The sequence below is a fragment of the Heteronotia binoei genome, chromosome 8 (assembly GCF_032191835.1).
Source record: "Heteronotia binoei isolate CCM8104 ecotype False Entrance Well chromosome 8, APGP_CSIRO_Hbin_v1, whole genome shotgun sequence".
Classification (NCBI taxonomy): domain Eukaryota; kingdom Metazoa; phylum Chordata; class Lepidosauria; order Squamata; family Gekkonidae; genus Heteronotia; species Heteronotia binoei.
The window spans coordinates 46,168,749-46,189,286 of record NC_083230.1 but is presented as its reverse complement, the minus strand read 5'-3'; the positions used below and the strand labels follow the sequence as shown (position 1 = coordinate 46,189,286).

The 20,538-nt window shown below is 40.8% G+C and overlaps 1 protein-coding gene across 1 annotated transcript; it reads left to right on the top strand.

The window, feature by feature from the left end:
* The first annotated feature begins 10 nt into the window (after nucleotides 1-10).
* On the top strand, nucleotides 11-18,686 carry KICS2 (KICSTOR subunit 2). The gene is made up of 3 exons (XM_060245004.1): nucleotides 11-503; nucleotides 2,163-2,451; nucleotides 17,436-18,686. Exons 1-3 carry the CDS (start codon nucleotides 269-271, stop codon nucleotides 18,250-18,252), a joined length of 1,341 nt encoding a protein of 446 aa, XP_060100987.1. The 5' UTR covers nucleotides 11-268; the 3' UTR covers nucleotides 18,253-18,686.
* The last annotated feature ends 1,852 nt before the right edge of the window (nucleotides 18,687-20,538 follow it).

Genomic DNA, 20,538 nt, shown 5'->3' with positions numbered 1-20,538 from the left:
CCCAAGAAGAATACTCTTTCCTGCATCTCTCCTAGGAGCAGGCCAGCCTAAAGTTACTTTGCCGCTTTCCCAACTCCTCTTCCGTTCCGTTCTTTGATTAGCCCACGTGGTTATGAGGTGTCCCGGTCCTCGCTCCGGGGATTGGTTCCTGAGTGGGAAGGGGCGGGGCAGCGCACAATTTCCCCCTTACCTCCTCATCATGTGACTGTTGTGTGTGCGAGAGGGAAGGCGAGAGCGGGGAGTCTGTTTGTGTTGCGGCGGCCGGCGAATGGGGGAGTCAGTCCCTCTGGGTGCGCCTGTGCCGGTGGAGCAGGCAGTGCTGGAGACCTTCTTCTCTCACTTAGGTATCTTTTCCTACGACAAGGCCAAGGACAATGTGGAGAAGGAACGCGAAGCAAACAAGAGCGCCGGGGCCAGCTGGCTTTCGCTCCTGGCCGGGCTGGCCCACCTGGCTGCGGCGGAGAAGGCCTATCACAGCATGACCTTCTTGGGCCAGAAATTAGGTACTGGACCGCGGCTGGACTGCTTCGGGCTTTCCCACGCTCCCCACCCGCATTCCCCTCTCGCTCTTTTTCCTGCTGAGGTTTGCCTTTCTTCTGTGAGAAGGAGCTCACCGCCCGCCTTCAGTCGTCTGTGTGACAGAGGAGAGAAAGACAGCTCTCTTCTGTTTACAAGGAGTCTCAACTTGTTTGCTTTCCCAAACAGTGCTGAAAACATTTTGCTTGATCCTTTACCTTAGGTCCAGGATTGGCCAGGCATACACGGCAGCTGAGGCTCCATCCCATAACTTACCTACCTACCTACCTTCCTGCACTGTCTTAAAGCGTGTTTAGAAAGCCCGATTTAGAAACACCTCTGGAGGGATGCTGGAGGGTACAGGTTGCATACAGCCTTAAACTCCAGCACATCTTTCCAGGAAAGACTTTCCTTTTCTCTCAGGCTGTATCCACATGCGGTTCGATGCTGTACTGCTATTGTAGTTGTTCACTTCCTGAGGTCTCTTATCCACATAGGAAGATTGGATTGCTGCAGCACAACATCTAATGATATGTGGATGCACCCTCAGAAGTTAACCACAAAGGATTGCTTAAAGGTACCATTACTGACCAGGTGCATATGTGGCAGAGAAATCAAATCTGCCTTGCTAAGGTGGCTGTTAATGAGTAACACATTCATACATCTTGCCCAATAGGTAAGAATTACAATAAGGCTTTCACCAATGAGTTTGAGCCTAGGAATATGAGAACTTTCCATTTGGGAATGGAAAAAGACAATTCCAAAAGAGGAGAGTACCGATCAAAGGTTTATGAATGAGGGAGTAGGCATGATACTATGCTGTAAGTGTTTCCATAGAGTCTGCAGTGAGACAGCATTCTGGCTGATGTGTGTATATAACTTAATGTTTGCAAATTTTTGTGGCTCTTGCATTATATTTTTGTTGTGCTCCCTCCTGTTATATTGGTGGGATTTGGTGTTGGCATGGAATAGCTTGAAAAACCCAGTATCCTTCTGTAGTGATTTGCGCTGGCTGGTATTTGGCCTGGCTTGACTGTAAAGCTGACCTAGTTTCATTCTTTCTGTTCTAAGAATCTGATAAATCTGTTGCCTTTTCTTAATAGTGCTTGGCAGTCCCTTCAACTGTGGTGAGGCAGTTGAGAAAATGCATGCTGGTGCTTTCCTGATTTTTAAATAATGTACGATGTGCTTGTTTGTATGCTTTAATGGACAAATGAGCAGCTCTTCAAACTTGTATGGATAGCAGTTCTCACTGGACTTGCATCTAACTGGTTTTTGAGCTGGGAAGCTCTGGTATATGTATGACTCCATAGTTCATATTTCTGTGTCTTGTTCAAAAACAATATAAAAATCTAGAATTATTAATATCAGCATAGATGATTAACATTTCATAGTGCCTTTGTTGTTTTAATTCTGCAGGGAAGAGGTTGCTTCTGGGCTCTCGATGTTCTTACAAAAATAAGAGAAAAATTAATAATTCTGAAACTTTGAAAGCAAGAATTGGGCAGTGGGATGAGATGAAAGAATGTTCTTGTTGAAATGAAAGAATGTTCTTGTTGAAAAATTATTGGGAGTGGGAACCAAATCAACCAAAAAAGTACATATATGTTATGTGACTGAGTAGTGAGTACTTTTGTTTTGAACAGGTGGGCAGTCATTCTTCAGCCGAAAGGATTCCATACGCACTATCTACACTTCTCTGCATAATGAATTGAAGAAGGTGGTAGCAACAGGTCGAAATGCATTGGGAGGAACAGCCCCTCACCTGGAAGAACTGCTCTCTCACCTCTCTGAGCAGCTCTGTTTTTTTGTTCAGGCTCGGATGGAAGTTGCTGACTTTTATGAAAAAATGTACAGCCTTAGCACTCAGAAGTTTATCAACTCTGAGGAACTTATAAACATCTTGGAAACCATATTAAAGAAATATAGTTCAAGGTTAGTCTATTTGCTGCATATATTGTAGTTGTTTTTGCTCTAGGCATATGATTGCCAGCTCTGGGTTGAGAAATACCTGGGGATTTGAAGGGTGGAGCCTGAGGAGGACAGGATTTGGGTAGGGGAGGGGTTTTAATAGGGCATTATGCCACAGGGTTCACCTTCCAAAGCAGCCATTTTCTCCACGTGAAATGATCTGTGTCACCCAGAGATCAGTTGTGACTCCAGGAGATCTCCAGCTACCACCTAGCAGGAGAACTGAAACCTTATATAGATAGGATTTTTTCAGAGCAGTGGTTATTTCAGAATGCACAGAAGTAGGGACACTGAGATCCAATGTGGTGTAGTGCAAGTGTTGAACTTGGGTCTGGGAGACCCAAGGTCAACCCCCCCTCCCTTGCCATAGAAGCTTGCTGGGTAATCTTGGGACAGTTACACACTCTTAGCCGAACCTTCCTCACAGGTTTGTTGTGAGGGTAAAATGGAGATGCGGAGAATAATGTAAGATGCTTTTGGTCCCCATTGGGGAGAAAAGTTGGGTATATAATGAAGCAGATAATGTTTCATAAGTTAAAACAGTTTGAAGAAAATAGCTTTGGTATGAACAGTGTTTATGAAAGCTTCTGGAATTTGGGTGTGGCATACTGTTTGCTATGACTGGGATAACTGAATTTTCCCGGCTGACTGTTGAAAATTATTTTACTTAAGAACATAAGAACATAAGAGAAGCCATGCTGGATCAGGCCAATGGCCCATCCAGTCCAACACTCTGTGTCACACAGTGGCAAAAAAAATTATATATACACACACACTGTGGCTAATAGCCACTGATGGACCTCTGCTCCATATTTTTATCTAAACCCCTCTTGAAGGTGGCTATGCTTGTGGCCGCCACCACGTCCTGTGGCAGTGAATTCCACATGTTAATCACCCTTTGGGTGAAGAAGTACTTCCTTTTGTAGTACTTACTTGTTTTCTTTTTAAATATTATTTTAGTCATATTGCCTAGAACAGGTTTGCTCTGGAGAAGCAGCATAAAAATATGCTAAACAGGTTAGGAAACTGGCTTGATGGTATTGCTCCCTGCCCTGTTAATTAACTGTCATGTGAATTATCATTCTCCTCATCATTTCTCTTGCACATTACTTTTTAAAAAAATATGGGACCAGGAAGGAAGTTCACTAAATCAGCATGTTTACACACATTTGCCTTACTGTTGAATATAATTGCAGAGTTGGGATGACCACAAAATTGAGTAATGTCTTGGGCCTTTGCAAGATTATAGAGCCCAAGTCTCCCTTTCAAACATGGGAGGAAGATAATCCTGTTTTTTTATTAAATAACATTGTGTTCTTGATTACCTTTCTACATGTGCAATATAATCATTTTTTAGAAAAAGATCTGTTAAATGAGTGGAGTTGACCAAACAGTTTAATCTTTTATTTTTCATCAACTGTTGTCATTATTATTATAAGAGGTGATAGGATTTTGCTCCACCAGTGTTTATTATATTGAATCAAAGTGAATATCAGTTTGAGATGTGTATCATTTTACTGTAGAATCAGAGTGAATGTTTACAGTTTGAGTACTTCTTAGCTGCAACCTAGATCACTACTTTTTCAGATTTTTTAACCTGAAAATAATATGGAAATTAACAACTGCTTCTGTAACACAGAAGAATAAGATCTTCATCTAAAATAATACAAATCCAGACTTGTATTATTCATATAATTGGTTGCTCGAAATCAGTAGATTTGTATGCACTCTTCCTTAAAACCTGCGTCTGTATCATGGCTTTCCTCAGACTTAATTCAATCCTTACTTAAACAATTTTGTTTTGATAGTTCTGCAAGGTTTCAACCTATTATAGATGCTGTATACATCAGTAGATACGGTGCTGATGCTTTTGCAGGAAGGCCAAGTCACAAAGTGATACACTGCCATATGGAGCAAATATTTGTTTTGCATCTAAGCAAAGAGCTGCAGAAGGTTTAGAAATAGGCTGATACGGAAGATAACACAAGAGTTTTAAATACTGGCATTCTCTCGGTTTTTGTAAAAATTATTTTCAGTGTTCTACCATACATTTTCTAGGCATGTCTCTAATGCAGTTTCATTAAAACCAGTGTTTACTGTAAATAACTATCAACTTATTTTGTACCTAGAGTTCTTTTGGATTTATGTTAAGATACCTATTTTTAGATTAGAAGACTTTAATACATTTTGCCATGTAAAAAGACATGTGTAGGCAACCATGATATGGCAAGGAAAGAGGAAGTATGAGGTCATAAGCTATAACTTTTTCCTACAAGGAGATAGCTTAACCCATTTAATGCAGTCATCTTCTTTGATTTATCTATATCACTTTTGTATATATTGTTATTTTCTGACTAGCTTGGAACACTTGCAGCATCTTAAAATAGATTGATAGAGTTCCCTGTATGTAATTATTATGTAATATATTGAATTATCAAGCTTTCCAGGTAAGTATTCCAATCAGAGTTTCCAGTGTCCCGTTGACCTCTTACATGTCAGTGTTTTCAGTGCAGCCAGATTTAGTCTAGGACATGACAAAAGGAGGCAAATATTGAATTCTGCTCCCAGAAGCTGAATCTATGCCAAGCTTTTGACTCAAACTGAAGGACTTGTACATCTTCGCAAGATTTTGGGGCTAGACACCTCTGTCCCTCAGTATGGTAGTATCACTACTAGAATGTGTAAAAGCTGTAATGCTCACTGCTGTAAAGAAAATTTTATTGTGTGCAAGTAGAACCCTGAGGCAATACTTGAAAAAAGGTGTATTAAATTTAAAAAGAATGCTTCAACAGACTCAGGCTTTTTAACAACCCAGGAAACCCCTGGCTGAGGCACTTAAATTCCATCCTGACGGTATACCCACTAAAATAGATTAAGGTGGATAGTTGTGTTGGTCTGAAGCAGAGTCCAGTGGCACCTTAAAAGTCCAGCAAAGAATAAACCTTTATTGGTCTTAAAGGTGCCATTGGACTCAAACTTTATTATACTCAGTAAGTTTTTCAATAGTTATTGAGATCAGACTTTGTTCCTTAAGGAAACCTTGAAATTCTTTTTATTATTTGGGGCCTTTGCCTTAGACTAGTCTTTATTATTCAGATTTTCCCCTTAAAATGGTTTCTGACAGGCTTCTAAGCACTAGGCTAAATCCTCTCACACCCAGCAAATGCTGATCACATCAGTCTTCCCCTTCTCTAGGAGTTGAAACAAATTATTACCAGATCTGTTCCTCACCAGAGACAAACTTAAAACTAGATACTCTGTTCTGTCTTTGATTTATATTCTGCCGAGACCATTTTGGATTGGGCGGGAATAAATTGAAAGTAAATAAATAAATAAATAGAGCGTAACCACCCTGCACTCTTTTCAGGCAGTGCTACTCACCAAACTCCCTGCTCTCTTCTTAAGGTGGACATGAGACTGTCAGTGCTACTGTCCCCTCCCCATTCAGTCACCTTTTTCAAAGGTGATTAGATGTTAGAGCAGCATCCAGATGGCTTAGGCACTGATTAACAACACCTTTCAGGGCGGGACAGGCTCCTGTCCATCACAAATCCAAATCAGTATATGTCCATGACCACACCACTACTTTTCCCCATAGTTCTGTCAGTCATGGGGAAATATAACGAAATATACTTTGCAACAGAATTTTTTGGTACAGCTAAAATTTGCCCATCTTTTCTGCTCATTAACAGGCTGTCTTACAAGTGTATCAGAGACACATTGCCTCATATCTCCCCCTTGCAATATCAATCTATTACTGATGCTTTTCTCCTGCCTCTCAAGTGCAGCTTCTGGATCAGATAGGGAGGTGGGATTTCATAGTTGCTTCTTAGAGCCTTAGAGATGGAGTTGTTTGGGGGAAGCAAGGGTATAGCAAAGGGTTTCATGATTGGAAAGAGCACTACCAGAACTGAGATGGTGGTTGTGGATGGAGCAAAAAACAGTGATAAGGTTACTGAGTGTAGAATGGAGGAAGCGTATTCTCTGCCTGTCACATCATTTTATAATAAAATAACAATAATATATTAATGCCTTACACTGTGTGTAAAAAAACCTCAAAAAATTGTATAATTTTTCATTATGAGTCTTTATAGTTACAGTATATACATCTATTGATTAATTTCAAATTATTCAGATTGCAGGACAAAACAAATGCTTATTTGTCAGTGTACAGGATAGTGAATTTTTTACAGAAAACAAGCTATGGAATCTGTAAGGACATATGTGATTATAGTAATTAGTTTATTTCTCTTAGCATTTCAAGCAGACATTCTTGCACTACAGTAGAGACATATATCAAGTGTTCATACTGTACACTTGGATTGATGGCTTAATTTGTCATTTAGGCACTGCACATTTTATTATCTACTGCTTTTATGATCTACCGTGGCGCAGAGTGTTAAAGCTGCAGTACTGCAGTCCTAAGCTCTGCTCACGACCTGAGTCCAATCCCCGGCAGAAGCTGGGTTTTCAGGCAGCCGGCTTGAGGTTGACTCAGCCTTCCATCCTTACGAGGTTGGTAAAATGAGTACCCAGCTTCCTGGGGGGAAAGTGTAGAGGACTGGGGGAGGCAATGGCAAGCCATCCCGTAAAAAGTCTGCCATGAAAACGTTAGGAAAGCAACGTCACCCCAGAGTCAGAAACGACTGGTGCTTGCACAGGGGACCTTTCATTTCCTTTATGATCTACTAGCTAGATTATCTATCAAAATGAATATTTTTTATTTTAAAATTTATTTATTTTTGGAAAAAAGGAAATGTAGAAAAGGTAATTACATGTAATTATATCAAAAAGTAATTATATATAATAATGTATAAGAAGTAGGAAATATTTCTCCCCATCACCCCCTTCATTAAATTGAAAGGTTTTTGGGACACTCTCTATAAAAAATATAACAAATAAAACTTCAGTTGGAATATATTTATTTTCAACATTTTACATTTCAGGTTTTGTAACTAATCTGTTTTAAAGCTGAACTATTAATTTCACTATTGCTACATTCAAGTTGCTTGCAGGGGCTCGCCCAACCACTTGCTGTTTGGACCTGTGCCCTTTATGGCTTATCAAAGCTGGCAGTAGTGAAGGGTTATGTTATACCTTGGGGGTCATCGTCAACAACTCTCTCTTGGAGGGCCTTTTTCCCAGCAGGCTTAAGGAGGCAGTGGTTTGCCCTCTCTTGAAGAAAATCATATTCTCAGCAGTCCATCTCTGATTATATGATTTCTTTATTGTGTTATGATTGTTTTAGTTGATTTTTTGATCTATAAATAATTACATAAGCCTTCATCTAGGTCTGCTGATTTTCAGGTTATACTATTCTTTGTCTTGGATCTTTAATCCAATCAACAATCCAAACTAGGCCCGTCGCTTGGTAGTATAATTTTATATTTGGAACCTCTAATCCTCTGTTTTTCTCATCTTGTAGTACTTTAAAACTTTTACTTAGTTTCTTGTTATTCCAAATAAATTTGTTTATCTGTCTACCATTCTTTCAGTGTTCGTTCTTCTATATGTATTGGTAACATTTGAAACAGAAAATTTAGTTTTGACGGTACATTTATTTAAATTGCAAAGATTATTCCCAGCCATGAGACTTTTAATTTTTTCCCATCTGGGTGGATCTGCTTGTATCAATTTCCAAGTCTTCTGGTAGTTACTTTTGGAAATATTACAGTTTGCCCAGTCACATTTATTCCCAAATATTTAATGGGGTACTCTATATAATATTGTGTTAAAATTTTTATCATTTTTGTCTTCTTTCTGTTTATTTTGTAGCCTGAAAATGATCCAGATTTTTCAGTCTCTTCTGTTACATACTATAAAGAGTTTTAGGGATTCAAGACTGTCAGAACCACATTGTCTACATAGCTTTGAATTTTAAATTCTAGTTCATCTACTTTTATTTCCTCAATCCTGGCATCTTGTCTGATCTTTGTAGTGAGAAGCTCCATTGCTAGGAGAAATAATAGAGGTGACAAAGTACATCCTTAGTGTATGACTTTTTCAGTTGAAATTGCTTCTGTTAGTTTCACGTTTATTAAAATATTCACTTGTTGATTTATATGTATACCATGCATCCAGTTCCAAAATTCAGGGCCACAGCTGAATTCTCTTTGAATAGGGGTGTGCATTCAGTTTATCTGAAAAGAATCCCTCCCCCCTCCCGCCCGACACCTTACCTTATCTGATTAGGCTGTCAATATAATGGAGCCTGGATAAAAGCTGATATAATTTGAGTTTTGTTTGCGCACAGCTTTTCGCCCCCTTTTGAAAACACTGCAGGATGAAGGCACCTCCTTTGGGGGCCCATGGAATTGGACTCCCTGGTCCAATTTTATGAAACATCGAAGCTCTGCTCCTCTTCGCTAAGGCACCTAAAATGGCAGGTGCCGAACTGGTGTGGGGAGAGATCCTCCCATGAGTCGTATTAAGTTGTAGCACAACTCTCCCAGGTAGGTTACCTTCTCAGCTCCCATTTACTTTTAATTATCTGAAAGAATAGCACAGAGTATTTAGACATGTTTTCTAATTAGGTTTCTTTTGAAGTAAGTTTATTCTTGGATGAATGGCTGAAAAGTTGTAATGCACCCAATCAAGGGCTAACCATACTGTGTTAAGCAGAGTCATACCCTAAACTCATTGACATGGATGAATTTAGAAGGATGAAACTCCACTTAGGATTGCACTGTTAACCTGTTTTTTTCTACATGCTACTCATATTGATTTGAAGAACCTACAATGGAACTTTGAATGTAAAGACTACACTGGCTAGAAGTCTTTCTTCTGCTTTCTTCTGCCAGTCATATCTGAATGAACCCATAACGTTGTCTGATGAAGTGTGCTTTTGACATACAAAAGCTTATATTCAAAAGTCACACATTCCAGGCTAGCATCAACCCTGACACTGAAATTTTTGTGTTGCAGTTTGGTGGACGTTTATAAATCACATTCAGAACATTCTTAACATTACTGTTGGGACTTAACAGCAATAAACTATTATGTCTCTCATGTAACTAGAAAGTAAATCAATTTTTAAAAAATAGGTGTTTTCCTCAAAGGTACCATGACATATGAAGAGCAAGGTCAAGGGTACCGCTAAGTAGAAAAGGTTGGAAAACACTGACTTACACATGCATCCTGTATTGTAGTGTCTGCTTGCTTGCAACATTTTTCTAAGTTGTGCAGGAGAGTGGCTATCAAGGAGAACTGGTTGCCTGGTAGTTATGGAAACAGCTTGAATTAGCAGGGTAACCATGAGCACCCAGGGAAGACATCTTGTGCTTACATCAAAGCCTGGAAATTATAATGGCCTTTGGGGGAGCTTAACTTTTGTGCGCCTTTTTTGTTTCCTATATTATTTGCCTTGTCTGCATGCAAATTATTCTCGTCAGTGGCCTCTTGGCAGAAGGTCATTGCTCTGTACCTGATCTCCATTAAACCTTGACCATATTCATGGTGGGTAACTTGGGTAGGTAACTGGCAGAATCTTGGGTGGATAACTGGATGAATCTTACATAATGATAATGATGATGATGATATTGGATTTATATTCCGCCCTATACTCTGAATCTTAGCGTCTCAGAGCGGTCACAATCTCCTTTACCTCCCCCCTCCCACAACAGACACCCTGTGAGGTAGGTGGGGCTGAGAGAGTTCTCTCAAGCTGACCTTTCAAGGACAACTACAAGAGCTATGGTTGATCCAAGGCCATTCCAGCAGCTGCAAGTGGAGGAGTGGGGAATCAAACCTGGTTCTCCCAGATAAGAGTCTGCGCACTTAACCACTACACCAAACAGGGCAACCTGCAATACAGTGGATGTACGACACCTCAAACTATCCAAGGACAACTCCCAGGCACTGGAATCCCCGGGTGTCCTCCACAAGGAGAGAAGAGGATAAGCAGGAGCGCCACCAGAGCTGCTACCATGAAGGTGGTGCTCTCCCTGAAATAGCCAGCTTGGGGGGCTGGCAACTGGACAAGGGAGGTGAGTCTGACAAAACAGAATGCAGCAAGGCTGAATGCTGGGCTGGGCAAGGATCCTCCTACAAGGACCGAAATGACCAAATGGCAAGAAGAAATTAGGCAAGAGATGCTCAGCTTCATGGAGTTCATTCAGCAGGTGGTCCAGAGGGTGGTAGCAGGAGGACTGCACCCCCCACTACCCCAACCTCTGCTGACCAGGGGACCCTGGATGGTCAGTGACTCCCACCCGGGCAAGAAGGTGGCCATTGCTTCTGGAATGTGCTGCCACATCTTCCAGACATGCCAGCACAGCTGCCTGAAGTGCCAGCACTGCCACCTCTCTTGGGCCAGTGCTGTAGGCCAGTTGTACCACCTCAAGGCCCAGTGGTGCATCACAAACTGGAGGTGAAATTTGAAGGTGACCCAGAGGAGCTGGGCTTCTTCACAGTACAAGCTTGTGAGTTCCTGCGAGAGTGGGGGCATATCTTTGCATCAGAAGCGAGCTGTGTGAACTTGGGCTCCCAGCTGGGGGGAACTGCAGCTAAATGGTATGTCACCCTTTATGAGGCCAAAACAGCTGAACTCTGAACCATGAGGGGTTTTCTGAAAGCCTTTAGAGAGCAGTTTGAAGATGCCCTGGAGGGGGAGAGAGCCTACACCAAGCTATAGAGAATACACCAGGGGAGTTGATCAATGCATGAATATTCAGCAGAATTCAAAGTGTATGAGGCCAAAATTCAGGACTGGTCAAAAGAGTAAAAATTGAATTCTACAGAGCTGGCCTGAACCCAGACCTAGTGATGAAGGCGATGGTGCAAGATTACCCATGCACCCTTATGGGATGGATACAGTTGGTGTGTGAAATCAAGAACTGGGAGCAAGTGGTGAGACTCCTGCATCAGCAGTACCAGGCTGGCCATGAGAAGAGTAGCTAGGAAACCTGGGGAGAGAAGTCTCAACCCAAGCTCGGAGGCAGAGAGAGACAGAAGAAGGAAGCTGGCCTGTGCCTGAAATGTGGGGCTGACAATCACTTTGTGACAAATTGCCCAAAGGTGCCACTGCTTGCTCTGGACCCAAAAAGGAAGCTCCAAAGAAAAGCTGACCTATGACAAAGCCCGGTGGTCGGTAGCCAGTGCCCTCAAAGGAACAGTGGTGGCTAGGCCACAAGGTGAACAAGCAGACAGACAGCCAAGCTCTTCTTTGTTGAACAACAGCAAGAGATCACCACTGTTGGGAAATGAGCAAGACCTGCTGAGAACGAAAGGAACTTTGTTTTAAATCCCTGTCACCCTGGTGAATTCCAGGTTGGGGACCAGTGTCAGAGTACGTGCCAGACTCAGGGTATAGCCGTGACCTGATAGCACCTACAGTAGTTATGGGACTGGTGTGGCTCCAGGAAGTTATTAGGTCCGGACAGATGGATGGAACCCCAATGCGGGGAGACTCCTGCACCCTAGAGACTGAGTCAGTGCCAGTGGGGATGGGGCATCACTGGGAGGAGAGAACATTTATAGTCACTCCAACTCCAACAGCTAGTAGTATTGGGGGTGTGGTGGTTGGCAGATCACGACCCCTACATGCAGTGAGGTAGACAGAGACTTTGTTTTGCTGATGAATTCTGCAAGACCCATGTTTGGAATGCAGACTGGGGGCAGACCCACTCCTCATACCTATTGAACCAAGTCAGTTATTTAGGGTAGGAGACAGTACTGCAAGTGACCACTGCCCTGTAGCTCTTACACTAAATTTTAATATTGGGATTCTTTTAATTTCAACATCTGAACCCAACAAAAATGTACTTCCAGGCTTTAGGAGAAGCAGATGGATGGCACAGCTACAAGATGTAATAGTTCAAGCTCTTGAAACTGCAGATCTAAAAGCCAGATGTCAAGATTTAATTCAATCTGATACAAGTATAATCCAGAATTACGAAGAATTAGTCCAAATCTCAAACCATTATTGCTTAATAATAGCACTTCCAAACTGCAATACAATCTGTCCAATGGCTGGTCCGAGCAAGAATACTGAATTAAAAAAAAAAAAACCTAAGCAGATGAGGTCAGCTTGGCATAGCAAAGATTCCTGCGCAGTCCAGCAATTAGTTACGTGCAGAGTCCAGTATAAGAGTCTACTTAAAAATAAAAGATGGCTCACACTAAGCATCTATGGGCTGAACTGGCTCAGGCAGTTACCAGAAAAAAAGAGTCTCTTTACTGCACTCTGTAGACCATCAGAAAATATCCTGTTGTATGCCGACAATATGGCAATAATTTCCCCCAGAGTTCGCCTTAAAAGACTTAGCTCTTAAGATTGCTAGAGCAATAATGAGATTTTGTTACACCAGAGGTGGCTTTCTTACAGAACCGGCACTGAAGGTTTGCAAGGTCATCCCCCACTTACCATATGGGATCAAAGTTTGGGGCTGGAAGGAACAAATTCTCAATAGTTTAGAAACAATTTAAATAACTTTCTGAGATGCATCTTAGCATTACCAAAAGAGGGAAGCCAGCAGCTTGGTTGAGGTCAGAGCTTGATCTGCCCTCAGTCAAGGCCCACACCCATTTTATAATTCTAAAATCATGGAAGAAAAACCAAGTATCTAACACTGGCACATTCAGCAATTTCAGCTTTCATATTTTGTTACACAGGAATAGGGCCCATTCTGATATTTTGTTTCTAGTATGCTCGTTATGCCCTCCCAGATTATTTGCTCCTAGCTACCAGATTTGCAGGAATAGGTATTTAAAGGGGCCTCCATAATTGATAACTCCTCAATTATGCACCAGAAATTTGCCCCATAGCACAAAACTATCAAGAAAGATCATTTTAGAGCTTCTTATCTGGTCAGCATAACATCTCATAACTTGAGCAGCATTCACAGTGTTGCAGTTTCAAACAGTGCTAGCCAAGCTATTAACAGGTTGTTATGCCAAAATTCCAACTGATCAACAAATTTGCCCATATAAAAGCTCTGTGGAAGATCTACCACACTATGTTCTGACCACTCCTTTGTATCTGGGGGCCAGCAATAAATCCCTGGCCATGATTTTAGCTGATCAGTCCTTTTCAGATCCTGAAAAATTAGTTTCTATGCGCTCCAACTTGGAGCCCTCTGTTTCCTACAGATTAGCTCTTTTTGCCCTGGCTGCTAAGAAGATTAGAACGAACTTTGTTTTTAAGATAACTCTATCTGAATTGTTTTGGTGCTATTGTGCTGATTGTTTGCTGAGGTTTTAGAATTTCAGCTTTGGGTGCTTTTAATTTTGTTTTAGATATGTTTTAATTGTGAAGGCTAATGGCCATGAACAATAAATTTATTGATGATGTTTATATAAATAGCAACTCCACACTTTTTTTTTGAACTGAAGTAATATATACTTTACGTATTTTTATTATTTAGAATATTTGTGTTTCTTCTTTATATGCGTTTTGGGTAGACATAAAACACCTGCATTTTGCTTCCTTTAGGGAAAATAAAAGCTTTATTTGGCTTGGTTTAATTCAGTTGATATTTCCACTTTGCTTTTAAATTGATGCTTCCTTAAAAGACCAATTAGATGCAGTTCAGTAATATATCTTTATATTCACATAAATCTCTTGGTGATTATCCGTAAATCATAGACCATGAATTTTCAGGAGATCTCCTCTTACCGGGAGCAGATACAGTGTAGGTGAAGTTGAATGCTGCTGGCAGCCTGCCAGTGTTACAAGTTTTGCTGCAATTATAAGTCCACTGAGTTCTTGTTATTAAAATAAGGCCAAAATGACAGTCTTTAAAAACTAGCTAAAGATGAGAGGAAATCAAAGCTTGTTATTTTTTAAAAAAGAAACAATGACAGCTTTATTTAAAGATGGAAACCCTGCTTTTTCTCTGTTGTCCTTGGTGGTATCAGAACCCACTGGCAGTTGATAATCAGGCCTCCCTTGGATTTATCTATCAGTTGGGTCTCCCCATGAGGGAGAGTTGAATACAGAAAGATAAGTTGTCCTCTTGTGGCACAGGGCACCCCACAATGAGATAAGTCTGGAACCTTTAAGAATGCTCTTATTCAGGTTGCCATTTTCTCTGAAAGTCCAAAATGAATATTTTGAAAGCAGCAAATTTGTCTCTCTATACTGTAGTTCTGAGCCAGTCTTCCTTTCCATGTAATCCCAGCCACTTAGCTTTATTATCCCTGTTTGTCTTTCAGATAATTCAAGAAATATGTTATGATCGAACCCTGAAAGGTTACAGCCAGGTTTTGCACTATGCTTTTTTCTTTAATGTTAGTGATTCGTTTTAATGTTGTGAGCCGCCCTGAGCCCGCTAGCGGGATAGGGCGGGGTATAAATAAAAAAATTAAATTAAATTTATTTTGAACAGATTAAGAAACATGAAGAAGTATAACATGGCATAATTTCTACTTGAATTTGATATGCTTGAATCATCACCTATCTGCCCATAGTTTCTCTCAGCTGTTTACATAAATGCTTAGCTAGCATGTTTTTAGAATTATTTTTTCACCCAGGGAGTTTATTCAGTTGACATTCTGCTGCTTTTAAAGTATGTGAGCTGAAAAGCTTATATGGAGAGCTCAAGGCACATTTTATCTGTTTTCAGGCACTGTAATGGGAATATTCTCACTAGGGGAGTTCTCTTTATTGCTAAGAAACTCACACAATTTGGTGGGAATCAGGTTGATGCATCTGTGTATAAGAGAGAGCCATGTGTAGATGTATTGTATAATGCAGGTTTTTTTAAAAAAAAAGAGTGTGACCATTTTGTGTACACACTGAATTATTGAAAGGCTAGTGAGACCAGCCCCAAAAGCCTGCAATGACACAGATTGATTGGGGGGGGGGAGTGTTGTGTAAGGCACAAAGGATCTAACCTATCAAAACTGGGAAGTTTTCTGATTTCTTTAGTTTTTGTTTAAGAGTTAGAGCCATCATATTTTTGTCAAACTTAGCTATGAGGACAAGAAGCCTGTTTTTAAAAGTGAGATTGGTAGAGTTCTAGATTTATACCTGTGTAACACAGACAATCTAGCTTCATTATATTTAAAATATATAGCTGTTCTAATGATCCTTGTACAAATATAGAAACATTCAATCCCATGTGGCGTTAAGTATTTCAACTCCAGTGAAATATGCAAATTTTAGAATAAACCAGATCTCTTCTGTTACATGACATATCCCTAGAGGCAGGTATATGTAGCATTTGGATGATGTACACATGGTGAGTGGGTGGAAGGTGGATATTGGTTGCTATTTCAATTTTATTGGCATATGATTGTAATGTTGATTTTTGTTAAGTGGCAAAATCTTTTATTCTGTACATAGAAATGTGTTAATAGAAGGGCCAGCCCTAGACAGGCGTGCCCCCGGGGGCCCTAGACAGGTGCGCGTGCACACACATCCCGGCCAGGCCAGCCCTCCTCTGCTGCTCCCTCCCTCTCTCTTTTCCTCTGTAGCACAGCAACATGGTGCTGCTCTCTGCTGCTGCCCCCCCCCGGCGTGCTTAGAAGAGCACTGCTTCGAATTGATGCAGCTCAGGCATCTGAGTGTTCTCTTAAGACAGCGCTGGAGGAGGCTTCTCCCCCTCCTTTCTGGAATCGGGAGGATGAGCAAAGCCTCCTCCAGTGCTCTCTTAAGAGAACACTCAGATGCCTGGGCTGCATTGAAGAGGGTAGGGCTGAGCCTAGTGGCACTCCTCTGAGTGCGCTGGTGGGGGCAGAGTGCAGTGCTGCGCTGCGTTGCAGAAGGGGAGAGAGGGATGGGCAGTGGCAGGGGGCATTAGGCATTTGTCTTGGGCACCGACGGGGGAGCCCAATTTGGTACCCCCCTCCTGGCGCCCTAGGCAAATGTCTAATTTGTCTAGTGGGCGAGCCGGCCCTGGTTAATAGGATGGGTAAATAATGTTTTTTATCTTCTTAGGAACATCTCATTATCACATTTTATTTAGGTAAATTATTCAAATACTTGAAGGTCATTAGAAGTATCTGGATTAAAAATCTGAAAACAAAATCTGTGATATCTGCATTGCTGCCAGCATCTAGATATTATACTGTTAAAACCAGAATTGTCTTGTAGTGATTGGTTCTGTTTTTTCAACATGAATGCCATTTCTTTTGGTGAATAAAAATTGAAAAGGTAGAAAACTGTAGCAGACCCAGACCACCATAAGAGATGAAGGATGGAGATATAGTGGCTGAGAATCCTTCATGAGGTGAATTGGAAGCTTTCCCCTAGTCCTTTGCATGTGTAAGAGGATGCAGTGGAAGGGAGGACAAAGTGCCCTGGAAAGGGCCATGTCTCTGTCTCCTCATCTGAAGTGATAGCTGGAAAGATAGCTGGAGTTTTGGAGGAGGTGAGGTTGTTTGTTTTGCTAATACTTTGAATGATTTCAGTGTTTTGGCTCTCCTGACTAGCGGTACAGTGAAATCTCTTATATTAATAGCGTGATCTTAATATTTGAACTGACTGTGATTATTGTGGATTTGTTTCAAGGTTTCACATTTATCCATAATAGGAGATCCAGTATGATTTGTTGCCCCAAATGTGTTTTTCTTGACATAATGGTTTACTGTGGCTGTAGCCTTTTTTTAGTTGTTGCATGTAGTAGTTTATTAGGTGTTTCCATTTTCAAAACTACGCTACTATTGTAGTTTATGTGTAAAATTACTAATCTCTGGTTTCTTCATGTTTTGAGATTTTTTTGTTAGTTGCAACTTAAATATTTATTGGTTATGTCAACAGTATTATTTTTCATCGGTCCACAGTAATTAAAGCACATACTACATTACATGAAATGCTGCTTTGTGAAACATTTAGGATTTCTGTGAAATAGCATTATGTGAATTTCATAATTTTTTACTTGTTTGGTCAGACAATAAATTTCAGTAAAAGTAATTATTTTAGAAATTGCAGCATTTTGTATACATGTAATAATTGTACACTTATGCAATATCTATCACATGTATTATAATCTTTTTTGTTTTTCTAGGTTTCATCATCCAATTCTTAGTCCTCTTGAAAGCAATTTCCAGTTAGAAGCGGATGTGCTTACCCATCTTTTGAAGGCTCAGGCACAGATCTCAGAGTGGAAATTTCTCCCATCCTTGGTCAACTTGCACAATGCTCACACAAAGTTACAAACATGGGGACAGATCTTTGAGAAGCAGCGAGAAACCAAGAAACATCTGTTTGGTGGCCAATCTCAGAAGGCTGTGCAGCCTCCACATCTTTTCCTTTGGTTAATGAAGCTCAAAAATAGTCTTCTTGCAAAGTTTAGCTTTTATTTTCATGAAGCCCTTAGTCGGCAAACAACTCCATCTGAAATGAAAACTTTGACAGCAAAAGCCAATCCTGACTATTTTGGGAAAATTTCTAGCTTCATCAGAAAATATGATGCTGTTAATATTTCCTTAATCTTTGACAACCGAGGGTCAGAGAGCTTCCAGGGACATGGTTATCATCATCCTCATTCCTATCGGGAAGCCCCAAAGGGTGTAGATCAATATCCAGCAGTAGTCTCTCTGCCCAGTGATAGGCCTGTGATGCATTGGCCCAATGTCATTATGATTATGACTGATAGAACCTCTGACCTTAACAGTTTGGAAAAGGTGGTCCATTTCTATGATGACAAAGTTCAGAGCACATACTTTCTGACCCGTCCTGAGCCTCACTTTACCATTGTAGTTATTTTTGAATCCAAGAAGTCAGAGAGAGATTCTCATTTCATTTCTTTTCTCAATGAAATTTCACATTCCCTTAAAAACTCTAAAGCTTTTGCAAGTCTGAAGCCTGGATCCAAAGGATGAATAACTGCTACTGTTAAAACAGTATACCAGACTGCAAGGAAATGTGTTCCATCTGTTTTGTGTGTGTCTTTTTTCTTTTTTAAATATTTAATGTTTAGTATTAATATTTAATATTAAGCATTTTTGGAATGAACAGCCAGAATGACTTATACAAAGGTCAATGAAAAAGTGAAATGAAAACTATTTAAACACAGTGCACTAAAATCAGAATTGTGTTTTGCTCAACTACTGTATTTTTAAAATCCATGACACTTTGATGTGCTTATCTAAATGGAATATATGCACTTTATCTTTTTGCTGGTCACACACTTATAATCTGTTGAATGGATTTTTCCTCAGAACTCCTTCCTTCTGTTTTCAACAGTACTGCTCAGTCATACCCACTGGAAAATGTTAGAGCTCTTAACTAATTGCAATAAATGCATCGTGCAGAATATGTTTCTTTGGCAGCTATGATTTAGCTTTAAAGTAAGTTTTTGTAGTGATGCTGCTATCTATTTTTTATAAATCCCAAATAAGATCCTAAATTCACATATGTTAGAATCTTCCACTAATGCATTTTTGTATGGTTTAAGATTCTTCCTCAATCTCCTTTTGTCCTCAAGACCAGCTATGCGTGTGTTCTCAAAGGAAGAGACAGCCTGGTGGATGGTGTGCCTCCATGCTTTGCGATCTGAGGCTAGGTCAGACCACTGGTGATGGTTGATGTGACAGGTGCTAAGGGATTTCTTCAAGGAGTCCTTGTACCTCTTCTTTGGTGCCCCTCTATTTCGATGGCCGGTGGAGAGTTCGCCATACAGGGCAATCTTGGGAAGGCGGTGGTTTTCCATCCTAGAAATATGCCCTGCCCAGCGCAGCTGCGTCTTCAACAGCAGTGCCTCGATGCTGGTAACCTCTGCCCGCTTGAGGACTTCAGTGTTGGTCACAAAGTCACTCCAGTGGATGTTGAGGATGGTGCGAAGGCAGCGCTGATGAAAGCGCTCAAGGAGTCGCAGGTGATGACGGTATAAAACCCACGATTCGGAGCCGTAGATGAGGGTTGTCATCACAACCGCTTTGTAAACATTGATCTTTGTGCCTTTTTTCAGATGCTTGTTGCTCCACACAAGAATCGCACTGCTACAGCACCAACCCTAAATCAGACTTTTCCCTGCAGCCGCTGTGGCCGGACCTGCCTGTCCCACATTGGTCTTGTCAGCCACCAGCGAGCCTGCAGCAAACGTGGACTATTGCACCCTTCTTAAATCTTCGTTCGCGAAGCCAAGCCGAGAGAAAAGATCTGAACATGTGTTGAGATTTATGAAATTAAGTTTTTAAAGGTTCAGATTTGTTCGCCTTATAATCAGTTGTCATCATTAATCAACTCTATTGTGGGGTAGGGATTAGGGAGTACACATTCATCACTGCCAGAAATGCCAGTGGGCAGGGAAATTAATGCACTGAACTGGAATTAGAAATGCATCTGTAGAAGGGAGACAATGAAGAAACTCAAAATGTGAAAATGATTGTACAGAGGCAGTGAAATGGATTATCTTAATATGGGCTGACGTGTGCAAGGACAGGGATTAGGGTTGAGAACCTAAGGAATATTTCAAAAATGCTTACTATTTAAACTCAAGATATTATGTCTCTATATTATTTATAAATATAATGTAAAAATAGCCCTGCTTCAGTAGACAAAGAGATCTGGGCCACCATCCAGTTTCCACCTGTGGCCAACTAGATAATTCCAGGAAGTCCACACGCAAAGTAAGAAGATAGAAGCCTACCCCTATGTATTATTTTGTTTGCCTCATTTATAGCCCACTCAAGGAGGATTGCCCCTGTTTGCCCCTACAGCAAAAGGTATTGAGCAACTTGTTGCCTTTGTATAGGAGTGTAGCTATTATAGCTAGCTGCAGGTGACAGACTATTTAAACCATTGGTATTTGCATCTTTCTTATGATGCAGTACTGAAATTTCCCTTTTTATATTGTTCTTGCAGTTCATTATTAATGTTAGACTCACCCATGTCATCAGTATTAGCAGCACATCCAATGAATAACAGGCTTGTAGTAATGTAATCAGGAGCCCCGTGGTGCATAGTGGTAAACTGCAGTACTGTAGTCCAAGCTCTGCTCACGACCTGAGTTCGATCCTGCGGAAGCTGGGTTCAAGTAGCTGGCTCAAGGTTGACTCATCCTTCCTTCCTTGCTGGGGGGTAAAGTGTAGATAACTGAGAAAGGCAATGGCAAACCATCCCATAAAAAGTCTGCCAAGAAAACATCGTGATGTGGCGTTACCCAT